The sequence below is a fragment of the Protopterus annectens genome, chromosome 17.part0 (genome assembly GCF_019279795.1).
Source record: "Protopterus annectens isolate FY-2018-M chromosome 17.part0, PAN1.0, whole genome shotgun sequence".
Classification (NCBI taxonomy): domain Eukaryota; kingdom Metazoa; phylum Chordata; order Ceratodontiformes; family Protopteridae; genus Protopterus; species Protopterus annectens.
The window spans coordinates 705,114,482-705,130,753 of record NC_056751.1 but is presented as its reverse complement, the minus strand read 5'-3'; the positions used below and the strand labels follow the sequence as shown (position 1 = coordinate 705,130,753).

At 41.2% G+C, this 16,272-nt stretch overlaps 1 protein-coding gene across 3 annotated transcripts in view; it reads right to left on the bottom strand.

Moving 5' to 3' along the window:
* Positions 1-16,272, bottom strand: part of LOC122791825 (nuclear receptor subfamily 1 group I member 3-like) — a 386,827-nt gene that overhangs the window by 289,426 nt on the left and 81,129 nt on the right. For all 3 annotated transcript variants that reach the window (XM_044059782.1, XM_044059781.1, XR_006363206.1), the window contains exon 5: positions 2,634-2,815. In XM_044059782.1, the coding sequence (XP_043915717.1) occupies positions 2,634-2,815 (182 nt within the window). The remainder of the gene's footprint in view (positions 1-2,633; positions 2,816-16,272) is intronic.

Genomic DNA, 16,272 nt, shown 5'->3' with positions numbered 1-16,272 from the left:
GTATAAAGTAGATAAATATGTAAAATATATAAAATAACATAAAAATAAAAATAAAAATAACGATGTTCAACCTACAGCATAAATACTAATAATAGAAGCGCGACGCTTCCTAATCAAAAATTACCTATGCATACATTGTATCTTGCCTGCTTTCAAGTAAAATAACTAATGTAATGAATATAATAAATATAATGAAATTAATGCATACTGTCCTAAGCATCTAAATAACTAGAACAGCTACCCAAGAAAAATAATATAATATTAATCATATCTCACTAAATAATAAAAATAATAATATAGAAATATAAAATATGACATGTAACATATGATATAACATAAATTTAGGCTACTCAGTATAGGTTTAATACTGTCATGAAATAAAACAGGTGTAAAAGTTAGCGTATCTAGACCTAAAATTACTAAATAATAAAATGTGAATCAATAATATATATTGTAAAATAATCATGATGTATAATCATAACAATAACTGATAACTATTAACCCTCCACCACTGTCGACTAATAAAGAGTTATGAAACCATTAATTTGTCGACTCTCATTTTTCATTTTTTGACTCTCATTTTAAAAAATGATGAGAATAAACAGTTCGTCACCTCTTCAAACTTTTAAGTTTTAAAAAACAACTAATGGATAATGAGCTGTTAAGGTTAACAAAAGCTGTTAGCTTGCTAATAAACATAAAAATAAATAAATAAGTACACACTGAACAATCTAGCAGCAAAGTTATTATTTCAGGCTGGCTAACTTACGATTTGTTTCAGAGCACAAAGGTTTATTACCAGATGAGAGTAAAGGTGGGTGATGATATTCCAGTCAAGGATGAACTCAAACTATATTATCATCTCTTCTTTAGACAAGACTATGATTTTATTCAACAATTCATCTACTGTGGTTGAGGAACATGCAGGCATAATTTAAAGATATGTTAGGATTAATAATTTTTTTCTGTGTCTGTGGGTGCATATTTGTTTTTAAACTCATAGGTGTCCTGATCACTATTTTTATTAAGTTATGCAGGGGAAAAGAGAATTTCTTTTTTTAATAGTATTAAATCTCCAGTCCTCTTGTGGGTCAGATTTATTCTATATGTGTTATATCCATCAAGTCTGATCACGGCGCAACATGATCCTATCATGTGATTATGGCTTACAAGCTCGACCTGAACATGTCAGAACTGCGGGCACTGAAGGTTAGAATACTGAAGACTAGCAATTTTGAAACTCAACTTTGCCCCCTTCGAGTCCCATGTTAGCACTTATTCCTGGGTCTGGAGTGGTAGGGTGGTTTTAGGATTCAAGGCTGTGGTCGACATGGTGTATCTTCAGTATTCAATGTTTCAGCAGTGAGTTTCAGTGTTTCCAGTAGTCAAACTTGCAAGCCTCAAGAACATGATAGGAAACCTGTGGCTTGAGACAAATCCTAGATATTCCTAATATGTCTGGCTCACTGTGATCTGAGGCTGTATGAGTCTCATTTGATTCATGTGGTATGCTTCTCACATCAAAGCATACCTGTCAACTGTACATATTTCTGCAGAATGTCCAGATTTTCGCCTCATATTTCTGGTCCATTTTTCATCAAATTGTGGTTTTCTAACAAATCAGTAGTAAATCATTAAGGACTGAATTTAGAAAATAATGATAAACAATTGAGTTTCAGACTTCATATCCTTCAGAAAATTCTTACTAAAGCAAAGCCTGTTATTCTATCAACTTTCTAAGTTTGTAAAAGCAATATTTAAAAACACTGTCCCTATTTTTGGGCCTTTGTCCCCCCATTATTTATGGCTTTGCCCATCTAAGAGGTTGAGAGGTATGCATCAAAGTGGGGTGCTTTTTAAGCATATGGCAAGGGACACTATAGGTCATGCAGGTCTGTGTGTATAGCATTGTTGGCAATGAAATACAGTTTTGTAGGATTTCAACTCAAAGTCAATATACTAATAGGTAGGGTTAAGTAAGGCAAATCCCTATAGTTGTAATTTTAGAGTACCTCAGAAGAGACCATATACCACTCTGGGAAGTATGAGGAATCCAAAACACACTACCCTTTCACATAATTCAGTTTCTCAACCACTTTCTGTCCCATACAGATTAGCACCTACAACTGTTAAGAAGCAGTCCAGTTATGTGCAGATTTCAGGTTTACACACTTGTTACTTTAATGTAGCAAGAATCTACAGGAGTGGATAAACTGCTCACCTTTAGTTAAACTTTAATCCATTCAAAATATACCATGTAGTCTTCCCTTCTAGAAAGTATTCTTTTAGGCTACAAGAGCTTACAGTTTTAGTCTTCTACATATAACACAATGACACTAAACTCTATCTTCAGTAATAAATTACACTGTAATTTTGCTATTAACGGCATGCTTTTTCAGCTTATTGGGCTTTAACTATGTCAGGTATTGTTATGTTGAGATGAAATTTGTTCAGCTTTTTAATTACAGATTCACTTTTCTTGTAAGTAGTATATTCAGTGAGACACTGTACAAAAGTTTATAAAATACTGTCATTCTGAACTCGCACACAAATAAGGGGTAGTGCAGAATATAGACTGTCAACTTGTTAGCCACGAAAGCAAAAAATAAAATGCAGCCAATATCCATCCTTACCGAAATGCTGGGATTGCTTTTGCAAAGTTGATCACCTGTATGGTAAAGAATGTATTTATTTCTGCCATCTGCGCAATGACAAATGGGGACAAAGACTGCTGCCCACTTCCATCTGGTGATGCAGAGGAAAGATGCTGACCGCAGCTGGATTCAGACAAATCTGTTATGTCTTGTTGCTTGTCCTACATAAGAAATACAATTGCAACAGTGAGTCAGAATGAGTGTGCTTTAACTGTATTGCATTTCCATAATGGCAGTATGAGTCGGTAAGTCCACCTAGTCTGCCCTTTCAAATGTGTTTATCTTTCTAACTCCCCTTCATTCTTGCCATCCCCTCCTATCCTTTTCTAGCTGCTCCTTGCCATCTTGAATGCCTGTCTATAATCCTTCTACATCAACCTTTATTTTATGGGGACCACAACCCTCTCTGTGAAAAACTATTTTGTACAGTCAGGGATTAGTTAGCCCCTACAATCTGCTGCCTGTGCCCTTCCCTTTTCCCTCTGTCCTCCCTGTTCAGAATTACCCCTTCACATCTCCTCACATGATCAGGTGTATCAATATCATGATCTCCTATTCCTTGTTGTCTCAGGTGAGAAGAGCTTTAGCTCCTCTTGTCCTGGCTTATATTAGTTGTCCTCCAAGCAATGTATTTTTTGATAGCTTTCCACTAGATTCCATATAGCAGATTATGCCCGTTTCTTTATATGGTCTCCAGAAACTCACACAGTGCTCAAGTAGTGGTTTGATCAAGACCCTTTATACGGGAAGTATTACATCTTTGCTTCTAGAGTTTATATCCCTACAAATATACCCAGTAATCTGCATGCTGCTGTTACTGTGTTCCCAGCAGACAGATCCAGGTGTGGTTATCACCACTTGATCTTCTTCAGCTCTGTTGCCATCAAGTCCCTCTCCTGCCACACTGATACCTCACATCATGGCTGCTGAGTACCCATACTTCTCTGCTGCACCCGTCTTTGTGACATCAGCAGTTGGATTAATTCTCTTCTGTTTTATCTCAGGTATGTCTAAGACAAGCACAATAAAAAGTACTGGATCCTTGGCAAAACTATACTCTGCTCTACATATCTTCCTAACTCCTGGCACTGTTCCTCTCACCACGACACTCTGTGTCTTAATAATGAACAGTTATACAATTCTTCCATATAGGTCCTACCTCCAACACTTCAGTTTTTCTATCGGCTTCCATTGTGGGGCTAAGACACAGGTTTTGCTGAAAGTTTGACAGTGGGTGCATAGAGTTAAGTCTATGAGCTGTGGTTCCTGTGGTACATGATTTGAGTCTCTCAACCATCATTTGCCTACTGTGTGACCTTGACCAAGTCATTTAACCAGACATTGCCTTAGAGGCAACTGGAAATTTGGGCTAGGCTCCTTAATAGTCACCTGGACTGGGAACTTATGAAATCCACATAGACTACATCTGCTCAATTTCAGCTCTCCACTGTAACCCAGTCAAAAAACTAGATCAGGTTTGACTAACAGCACCTTCTAGCCATAGACTCATTCTGCTTACTGTGCCAGAGGTTGTCAGCCTCCAAAAATGCAACCATCTGGCACATCAGGATTTTCTGGATGAATTTCCTGTCAACATTAGTAAGCTAACTGGGTTGCAGTTCATAGGATGTTTTGTGCTCCACCATTTATAGAAGGCTATGACGTGTGCTAGAAAGGTACCACATGTGCTAGAAGGGTACCACATGTGCTGTTTTCTAGTCTCCTAGCATTTCTGCACTAGCACATGACCTACTGAAGATCTTCATCAGGGGCTTGCCAAAAAGTACAGCTGTGTACACGTACCATAAATGTAGATGTTTGAGTGTATTCACTGTCGCAGTCATCACATTTGGGTTATCCCTGCCAGGGTAGCCCTCGGCCGGCCCGAATACCAGAGACTTAGTATTTCTGCGTCAGTTGCTGTCACTTGAGGACTGATGTCAGGTCATCAGTAGCATAAAGTAAGGCAGCTGACACCATTATATCAGTTTTTCTTGCCCTAACCTGTCAGAAGGCTCCAAGTAGGAGGCCAGGTTCTGGTGGAAGAAACCCTACCAGCGGAAAATAAATACCAAAATGTCCCTTGTAAGGAAAGGAGAACAACAAGTTAGAATGGTAATAAAAGGAGAAAGAGAAGAAAGGGGGATGGTGGGAGGGTAACCTGGACTGCAACAGTGAATACACTCAAACATCTACATTTATGGTAGGTACACAACTGTACTATGTTCTTTGTGTTTCACTGTTGCAGTCATCACATTTGGGCTGATTCCCAAAGCTGAGGAAAAGAGTGGAGGCAGTCAATAATACTAGGGGCTGGCTAGGATGCTCTGAAAGACTATAGAGGCAAACCCTGCCCTGGATTTGGAAAAGAGAGGCAGGTGGTAATGCTTGGTAAGTCCAGGTGGCAGCCTCTAGGATGTCCTTGGTAGGGACTCCTCTGCGGAAAGCTGCAGAGGTGGAGGCTGCTCTAGTGGGAGTGTGTTCTGACCCCCTTGGGAGAGGCTTTCCATGCTGTCTGACGCAGAAATGGATGCAGTGTGCTATCCATTTGGAAATGGTTTGTTTGGAGATGACTTTGCCTTCTGCCCCTGTGGCAAAGCTAACCAGCAATTCATAAGACTTTCTGAAGGATTTAGTCCTGTCTAGATATAATCTGAGCTGTCTGTGCACATCTAGAGAGTAAAGAATCCTTTCCCCCTTGTTCTGGGGATTAGGAAAAAAAGGTGGGCAAATGAATGATTTGGTTGAGAGCCACACTGGACACCACTTTGGACATGAAGAATGGGTTAGTTCTGAGGGATACCCTGTCTGCATGGAAGATGATGAAGGGTTCCACAGCCATGAGTGCTTGCAGCTCAGAGACTCTTCTGGCTGAAGTGATGGCCAGAAGGAATGCTGTCTTCCAGGAGAGAAATGTTACCTCTGCAGAAGAAGCTGGTTTGAAAGGGGGCAGGGTGAGCTTTTCCAATACAAAGTTAAGGTCCCAAGCTAGTGTTGGTGCCCTTCTGGGTGGCCTCAAGTTGCTAGCCCCTCTTAGGAACTGTTTAATCAGATGGTGTGAGAAAAGGGGCTGCTCAGTGGGAAAATGAGCTGAAATAGCAGTGGCATGAATTTTTATAGAGGGGAAAGAGAGACCACTGTGTAGTAGGTCAGCTAAGTAATCCAGGATGAGAGGGAGGGAGGGCTGTGCCATATTGGTTCCCTTAGCCTGGATCCAGGTGCAGAACCTTTTCCATTTATCAGCATAAGACTTTCTGGTGCTATGGCGTCTGGCCTCATGGATAGCATCCAGAACCTGTTTACTGAGGTTGGCAGATTGGTTCAGGTTAGGGAATAAGCCAAGCTGTCAGATTGAGTGTCTGCAATTGAGGATGCATGAATTCCCCTTCCCTCTGGGTCAGGAGGTTTGGAATCTGAGGAAGATGCCATGGGGTTAGCGGGGACAGGGTGTGCAGCAAGGGGTACCAGTGCTGCCAGGATCAGTCTGGAGCTATAAGAATGGTCCTTGGTTTTTCCTCCCTTATTTTGAGCAGAACCCTGGGATGAGAGGTAGAGGAGGAAAGGCATAGACTGATAGATTGACCTTGGGGAAGGATAGGTCATCCACTTTCCAAGCCATGCAGTGATGCCCCCTGGTGCAGAATTTGCTGAGCTGATGGTTGGTGTGGCAGGCAAAGAGATCGATTTTTGGGAGTTATTAGGATGAAGGTACTTCTGTTCAGTTGCCACTCATGTGGGTCCAGAAGATTTCTGCGTAATTGGTCTACCAGGGAGTTGAGAGACCCTGGTACAAATTGTGCTAACAGGTATAGTTGCATGGCAGAGGCTGTGTGCCAAAGGGTCATGGCCAGCCTGCAGAGAGGGTAGAAATGAGTCCCTCCCTGCTTGTTGATGTACCACATCACAGTGGTGTTGTCTCTTTTGATCAGGAGATCCCCTGGAGAGAGAAGGGGCTTGAAAGCTATTAAGGCATCTGCCATCCAGGTGTGCACCCCAAGCGTAATCTGATGCATCTGTGGTGAGGGTCTGGGTGGGGGGGCATTCCCTTGTGGGAGCATGCTGTTGCCCACCAAAGAAAATATTTTCTGAGGCAAGGTATTATAGGTAGAAAGGTTTCCAGGTCTTGAGAGTGTTGGCACCAAAGGCTCTTTAGGTACCATTGAAGTTTCCTCATATGCAGTCTGGCATATGGAATCAGTAGAATGCAAGATGCCATGAACCCCAGAGCTTGCAGGATCTTCCTTGCAGTTAGCTGGGGCCTGGTGGCTAGTTGAGAGAAGTGGGCTGTCAGGAACATTTGTTTCTCTGAAGTAAGGTATGCCATCTGGGATGCTGTGTCTAGACTTGTTCCCAGGAAGATTATCCTTTGGGTGGGCACCTGTTTGGATTTATTTTCATTGACTGTGTACCCTAGAGAGGTTAGTAGGGTCTTTACAAAGGCCAGGTCCTTGAGCAGCTTTTCCTTGCTGTCTGCCTGAATAAGGCAGTCATCTAAGTATGGGTAAATCTGAATATTTCTTTGTCTGCAAAAAGTAATGGCCAGAGCCAGACATTTTGTGAAAACTCTGGGAACAGTAGATAAGCCAAAGGGAAGTTTAGAGAACTGAAAGTGTTGAGATCCTGCCCTGAAGCGGAAATATTTCCTGCATGATTCCCTGATAGGAATGTTTAGGTAGGCCTCTTTTAGATCTAGGGTGGCTAGCCAAGCGTCCTTGGAGAGCATGGGTAGCAACTGCTGGAGGGTGAGCATTTTGAATTTTGGGATCACTAGGAAAGTGTTTAAAATGGATAGATTGAGGATGGGGCACCAGGTGGCCTCTTTTCTGGGCAACAGAAAAAGTCTAGAGTAGAAACCTTGGTCTATCTGTTCTGCAGGAACATGTTCTACTGCCCTCATAGAGAGCAGAAAAAGGATTTGCTTTTGTGCCTCTGCCCACTTATTTGGTGGTAGATCTGAGAACCCTTTTGTGGTTGGAAGGGTGTGGAAGGAAAATTTGTATCCCTGAGACACAATGTTCAGAACCCAGTGGTTCTTGGTAATGGTGGCCCAGGTGCTTGAGTGAAAGTATAGTTTTCCTCCTAGGGGTAAGTGAAGGTGGGCAGAGGGAGTGGGTGGAGGAGGTGAGTCATTGTGAGTTCTTACCATAAGGGGTGGTGTAGGACCCCCTGGTTTTGAAGTGGAGGTAGTCCACTGCTTAGATCTCTGCATTCCCTAGGGCTGCTGTCTGGGGGGGGGTCGACTTCCATGTGGCCTAGGCTTGGCTTGTTTACTGGGAGCAGGAAAGGAAAAGTGTTTGGAGGGACAATGCCTGCTGAACCTAGGTGGCTATACCTGCAAGAAATCCTTAACTGTTTGCATAGATTTTTTTTTCTCCATCTTTTTTAAGACCTCTTCTCCCTTAGTGCCAAATATGTTATCTTTGTGCAAGAGGGCATCCAACAATTTAGATTTGACATGGTCTGACAGGGTTTGTTTCTTAAGCCATACATGCCTTCTAATGACAGATCTAGTGACTGATGCCCTGCAAGAAGCTTCTAGAGCATCAAAACCACAGTGCAAGGTGTGTTTAGTTACTTGACTTTCAAAATGCATTAACTCTTGTAAATCTTTAGATTCTGCCCAAGCAGGAAAGGAAACCATTTTTTGTTTAAGGAGTTCCAAGGTATGTTGCTGAAATTTTAGCATATGGAACTGACAATTTAGTGCCCTGATAGCAAGAGTAGCTGAGGTGTATACTTTTTTACCCCATCTGTCCAATGCTTGGGAATTGCTGTCTGAGGGAGTGGGATTCTTAGTAGAGGTAGCTTTAACCCCTTTTGGCCCTTGTGAAATGACCTCAGGGTCAGCTGTAAGATTTTTAAAAAGATATTTGTGTGAGTTAGGGACTCTATAGTACCTGTCTGGTTTTCTGGGAGCAGGAGGAAGGGCATCAGGAGTCAAGATGGACTCGAGGAAAACATCCTCCACAACATCCAGAACTGGGGGGATGGCCAAGGATCTGTGTTGTGGAAGATCTAGGAATTCCCTGAGTCTCTTTTTAGACTGAGGGTAGTCCTGATTCTCACATCAGAAATGCTTCCTTAAGGTATGCAGGGTTTTCCCAAACGAAAAATCCTCTGGGGGAGAGGCTGAAGGAAAGGAATCCTCTGCCTGAGAATCCTCATAAGTGGAGAGGGGCTGCATGTCTTCATATTCAGATGCATCAGATTCATCTGAGTCTTGTTCAGACAAAACTACAGGGGACAGATCTCTTTTCCTTTTGGAGGGAGTAGCTTGGCTTCCCCTGATCAGCATGATAAGGTCTTCTGCCATTTTAAGTATTTGAGACTGAGGAAAGGTAGCAGGTGCCTGAGATTGGGTCATCGGTTTCTTGGGTGTGGTTCATACCCTGGGCCTGAGAAACTCTGTAGTTTTTGAAAAAACGGTAGTCACGAAAGAAGACTTTGGTTTGTGTTGAGATTCGGTAGTGCGAAGACCTTCCTCAGAAGCCGGGGCCTGTTCAGCGGCTCCAGACCCATCCAAGGGTGAGATGACCGCAGGATCCTTAGTCAAAGAAGAGTTTTGTGGCATACCGGACTCTAAAAGGGTCTCAGTAGCGGCCTGCGAATCAACAGAAGTGGGCATCAGGGGCTGCAAAAGCACCTCACTGAGTACCGGAGAACTGATGACTAGCTTAACGGAAGCGTCATCCATAGATTTGGACCTGCATGGTCTGTCTCTGTCTTTATCTTTATGTTTTTTCAGAAGATTTGCTGTCAGATGGCTTACCAAAGCCATATCGGAATTTGAGGACTGTAAGCAAAAAATCTGGCTACAATAAGGGCCTGACAATGAATAGTTCTGGCATTGAACAAAGCACAGAAGTGACAATGAGGGACATCGTGGTCTGGGCCTAAACAAGTGATGCAGTAAGAGTGAAAGTCTCGGTGTGGTATTTGTTTTCCACAAGCAAGACGATTATTAACTTTTTCTGACATCTGTAAGTGCAAGAAAAAAGGATCCCCAATGGGGTACTTAGCTTTAGACGGCTTCAACTTCAATTCGGTAGACTGAAACTCAGGTAGCGGCCGACCGGCATGCATGCAAACTGCTTCTGCTTTGGGCTCCATGGCAAGAAAAACTGATGTACTTTATACTACTGGCAACCTGATGTCAGTCCTCAAGTGACAGCAACCAATGCAGAAATACAAAGTCTCTGGTATTTGGGCCGGCCGAAGGCTACCCTGGCAGGGATAACCCAAATGTGATGACTGCAACAGAGAAACACGAAGATCACTGACCAGTTTTCTGACAATTCCTGGAGGTAGTGTATACTGCTTTAAAATCCACAAAGGCAACCTCCTCCTTCTTCTGTATACTAATGTCAGCCTACTTTCCTCTCTACTCTGGTCTGGTTACCTCCCAACAAGACAGCCTCACTTTGGTTTCCTTTGTGAATACTGATGCAACAATGTATTCATTCAGTCTTCATTGCTCTCCCTCCCTTCTTAGCTCAGCCTGCCCAGTTCTGTCATTTCTTTCCTTCTTTCTGTTATGTACCAAAGCAAGCCCTTGTTTCTTTGTAGATTCCCTCGAACTCCACTTCTGTTTAGCATTTGCTACCCTTACCATCTTTTTGATAAAATATCTGATTTTGCACACCTGCACAATATAATGTTACATTGTAAATGCTTAAAAAATATGTGGAGTCAAAGCTGCAGCAATTGTATTCTTAACTTACTGCTGCAGGAACACAATGGTACCCCAAGTCAGGAGTTGGCATAATGGTTAAGGTGTTTACCTTACAACCACAGGGTACAGGGTATAATTAGTTTACAAGGGCAGCTAGTCTTGTACTTCCCTATTAGGCAGGAATACATGGCCATATGTACCCATGCACTTTCGCAGATTTGTTCCTTAATACTGCTGCATTATACAGAATATGCAGACTGACAACAGTATTACTGTTTCTGAATCAGTCTCTTTGAACCACAAGTATTACCACAGTGAGACATTTACTATTACCTTTTTTCATTCAATTTATGCTTATCATCCTAGTAATACTAATCATAAATGTTAACAATCATTTCAAAAATGCTTGCAATTTTTCAAAGATTATAGGTTCATAAGAGACTGCTAGGCTAATGCTTAAGGGCCCTTACAAACATAGACAATATAACCCCATTTTACCAAATATGTGTTATCTAGGGGCAAGAGGATGGCATGGTTTTATGCCTGTGCATTGAGTATCTTACAGATTGTGCCTGTCCATAAGGCACATAGGCACTACCCTAGGTGTGAATTTGTGATTCCCCATCCATTGAATCAAACTAGATTTGAACAGGACCAGGGCAGGGCTCTGCTTAATGTGAACAGGAAGCCTGTTCCAAAGAAGGGGCAATCTCTGTGACACATACAGTGGATATAAAAAGTGTACATACCCCTGTTAAAATGCCAGGTTTTTGTCTTGAATATCTTTTGCTATTCTGGAAGGTTTGTCTGTTTGTCAATGCCTAAAAAAAAGCACTATAGGGGTGGATAATGTTTTGGCCAGTATCCAAAAGCCTAGAGGTGACAGGTGAAGTCCATCCCTGGTAAAGCAGCGTGGCCTATCAACCATGTTTTCCCAGGCTGACAAGTACTGGACCCCTTTGGGATGACAATGGTAGCTAATCCAATTGTTAAAGTTAATTATTTTCTGCTGGTATTGCAGCATCATCCTTGGAGATGGCAACATGCTGCTCAGTGCAAGGCTCATACCTGCCTGTGACACATATTTTGAGAGCTTAATCATGTCTCTCTTCATATAGTCCAAGGCGATATGTCTCAGGTCATTCACACCCTCATGGACTACAATTGAGTCATACTGGTACAAATGGGTAAGTGGCTTGAGTGCTTGTGTGATCTGGTGAATCCTGGTCCCTGACAGACAACTAACTGCAACCTTCCCCTTATCTAGTCTGGTAAGAGGGACGTAAATGTGTCTCATGATGGAGTCTCCTATGACCAGAATATTGGGTCATGGAGTGTTTCGCCTTATGCAATTGATAGTTGAGACACAATGAGATGTGGCTTTATGTGCTGTGATGGAAAGTGTCTTGGTTGTGTATGTGCAGAGGTTCTGAGGACTGCACCTGAGAGGCCTTTGAGGTTTGGATAAGTTACATGTGAGTACCTCCACATATGTGGGTCTATGTATGTGGTCATTTGCAGGTGTGGTGAGTGATGTGTGTGAGTCACTGACAAGCTGTTTGTTGCTTTTTGTGTCTGTATCTGAGAGCCTAACCTCTAGTGTCAATGTGTAACTACATCTCTCGCATACTGCATTTGTCTGTTTGAGAATTAAGTGGTTGTCAGTGTACATAAGGCAGTTATTGCATTGCCTCAGAATACCTATGTCCAGCAAGCTGGATGCAGAGATAGCAGGAAAGTGCCCATCCAAGGGTGCAAATTCTAATGTGTACTTGAAAGGATAGGAGTGGGGGGGGTGTTTGTAACCGGATGACGGAAGTGTACTTACGTGGTGTAATCTGATGCTAAACTAACAAGCAATGCTGCCCAGTGTCAAATCAGATGCTGTTTGAGCACCAATAGTCCTGGGTGCTACAATAAGGTAATTAGCATGCTAAACCTGCACAGAATAATGAAAATAAGCAAATGTTTCCAGAAGGTTGCATCAGCACAGGGCACTGGCACAGCAAGCAGCTCCATGTATATGTGTCAAATGTATACCAGCACTAGAAATATAGGAAACTAACTGAGCCCTCCGCCCAGTAAAACAACCACACTTAGAGCACTTTTGTGTGTTTTTCAACTCAGACAGACCAAGTAAACATTTACTGTCACTAGATGAATAATCCCAGTCCTCCTTTCAAATGGTGATGTTTTAGGTACTCAAGATAATGGCCATGTGGCCCCACTAAGCCTGGAACTGTGAGCAGTGTAGGCTTTTTGAGGTTGGGGACACCATGATATCAGCATCCAAGTCATCCAGTTGGGTTAAGCAAATTCAGTTGTCCATCCCAGTATCATCCATCAAAAGTCTGGTCTGCCATCCCTCCTGGGGCATGTAACCAGTCAGTCATTTCCTTCTGAAAATGTTCATGGTCATCCATCCTTTTTTCATTTGAGGATTTGGCCATACATCTGACTTGGAGTATGGCTTTATTTTAATGGTTTTGCTGCCAAGACTTCTGTGGCAGCTGCCATTACTTATGTGATAGAATCTTTTTTGCCAAATGATTCCTCCAGACTTTGTCATTTAACAGCTAGCTGTAGAACAACTGCTGACCACTTCCAAAATGGTTTACATGTCTTCTCCAGGTGTCAGTTCTACTTCTTGTTTCAGGACAAACTCAGTTAAAGTTTCTATCAGATTAAATAAAAACCAGTGTATCAAGTACAAGCAATGTACCTTTTAAGTGTAATCCTTGAAAGAGTTTGAGCTATTTACCAGTTTTCGTCCACATTTGTTGATCTTTGGTATACCCTCTCAGTAGTCTTTTACTAACATACTTGTCTCCCCTTTCTAAACTTCTTGAGAAATGTCTTCATAAACAAATCATGCAATTCCTTAATACTAATAACCTTCTCTCCCCCACACAACATGGTTTTCGCCCTCACCATAGTACAACCACTGCTTTCCTTTCTTTTATACATCAGGTCAACCAGTACAGAAATGATAATAACTTTGTTTCTGCCATAGACCTATCAAAAGCATTTGATATGGTCTCACACCAAATACTCTTAAATTCTCTAGCTACCCTATCATTTGCTCCTGCTACTATAGATTGGTTCACAAACAACCTATCCAATAGACAACAGTCAGTTCTATGGCAAGGAGTTCTATCACCCCAACTTCCAACAACTATAGATGTTCCACAGGGCTCAATCCTGGGTCCACTTCTTTTCTCTATCTTTACAAACAACCTTGCTACTGCTACCCAGCAAGCCTCACTCATACAGTATGCAGATGATTCAACACTTATCTGCCCATCCCCATGCCTTACCACCTTACAAAATCTTACCCAAGAATCCTTTAGCTCCACAGAAAAATGGATGACTAACATCCAGCTTATTCTCAACCCAAACAAGACCAAATTACTTCTGTTCTTTCCTAATAAATCCAAACACCCCCCCCCCTCTTTCACCATCATCTCTACTAATGGCACTGTCATATCTCCAACTAGTTATACTAAACTCCTCGGGGTAGAAATAGATAACAACCTTTTCTTTGATGTCCACATAGCCCAAACTATTAAAAAGGTACACAAAAAAATGGGAACTCTCTATAGACATAAAAAATGCCTTACATACAAGGCAAGAATCACCCTCACCCAAACTCACCTTCTATACACTCTGATGTATGCTGCACCTATCCTAACTCAAGCTAGAAAAACAAATCTTACCAAACTTGAGGCGTGCTATTACAACATTGCTAGGTTTGCTAACAACTCTCCCTATAGAACTCATCATTGTCAGGCAATAAGGGACTTGCAATGGCTAGAACTGCTTCAACTACTTAGCTATCAACAACTTCTTATAGCCTTCAGCATCCTCACCTATCCTGAAAAACCTCTCGCCATCTTCGGTCTAAAAACAAGTCTCTCCTTACTATTACTAGGGCAAATAACACAGCAGGGAAAGCACTATTTTCCCACACCACAGCAAAAGCCTGGAATAATCTCCCTACTTCAATTACTTCTGCCTCCTCAACCCAGACTTTCAAACACTTACTCAAACTTCATCTTACTAAAAACTGGATATGTCCATGTATCACATAAGTATCCCTAGATTCCCCCTCTCCTTTACCAAATTCTTAGGATCACATAATTTAAATAGCTGTAGACTGTTAACTTGACAAACAAATAACACAAGATAATTTGTAAACATACTTGTCAGTACTACTGTATTTTGTTTCATTGATTTATGGTTTTATGTTTGCTTGTTTGTCGTTCAACTTTTAATTATTCTTAATAAACTGTGGAGCTTTTCTCCCCAGGCCTCCACTGAAAATGGACCTCCTTCCAGTCAGACTATCCCGTTAACAAATGCAAAATAAATAAATAAAATAAAATAAATTCTACTATATCAAAATATATGCACATGCTGCAAATATATCTCAACTAAGAATGATTTTTTACACAAAGTCTTTGGCACGAGATATAGATGTCATATGCATGCAGACTGCAAGATGAAGCATGTTATATATATTGTGACCTGTGCACTCTGTCAAGGTTTTCATTTGGGAAAGACTGACAGACAATTACAAGAGCAAATTTCTAAGCACGTCAGTGACATTCCATTAAGAGATATGAAAAATCTGCTCTTTAAACATGTTATGGAGAATCCAGGTCACTCTTTCCGTTTTATGGTTTTGCAAGTTGTGAAAGAGGGTGTTCAGGGTGGTGATATAGTAGCACGAACCGAACAATGTGAAATGAGATGGATAGCAGAACTGCAGGCAAATAAAACACTTGATCTCAATGCAAACTTACTACTCAAATCCAACCTGAAGGGCCGGAGAATGCATAGAAGGATATGATTGGATGCTGTGGAGGCAGTGCCTGAAAGGAGACGGTTGATTTGCTATAGTTTTACTACAAATATCTTGTTTAAGCTTTTGATGGCAGATCTGAAGAAGGGTTTGGTATAACCTGAAAGAGCTTATCCTTTTGTTTTATTTTATTTTATTACAGTCCATTTTTATCTTATTAAAGCTTGTTTTTATGCTGTTCAGCCTGGTGGTCACACTGGTTTCTTTTGATGCTCTCTCTCTCTCTCTCTCTCTCTATATATATATATATATATGTATATATACATACACACACACAATATATATACCCACACACAAATATGTGTGTATATACACACACATATATATATATATATATATATATATATATATATATATATATATATATATATATATATATACATATATATATATACATATTTATGTATATATGGGTGTGTGTATGTGTGTACACACACACACACACACACACACACACACACACATATAAATACATACATAGATATAAATGTGTTAACTTGATGGTCACACAATTCTGGAGAAAAATTAAAAGCCCAAAAATGTGAGTCAGAGGCAGAAATAGAAGCCACAGTGACAGTGATTCCCCATGCAATACAGCAGTTGACCAGTTCCTAAAGCTAGCATGTTCAACAAGTTGAAACTTCATCCAGTTTATACTCAGCCAAGAGGAGAGAAGCCAGTGTATCAAGTACAAGGAATGTATCTTTTAAGAGTTTGAGCTATTTACCAGTTTTGGTCCACATTTTTTTATCTTTGGTATACTCTCTCAGTAGTCTTTTACTAACATACTGAAAGTATGTTTTGTGTGGTTACCTACACACATTAAGTTTTATACAGTTGCACACCTGCCCTACCAAGTGTCTCTGGGCTACATTAGCAATAACCCACATGTCAAGGTATTATGTCTACATACCAATGGAGGGACAGGTATATGTTTGACTGAGGGGATAAGCACAATGAGATACGACATGCTTGATGTCTGCAGGTCTCCTGAGGCTGACATACACATGGCACAGTATGATGACACAGTGGCATTATATACAGTACTACTACTGGGGGGCTCACCCACATCATTATCACCA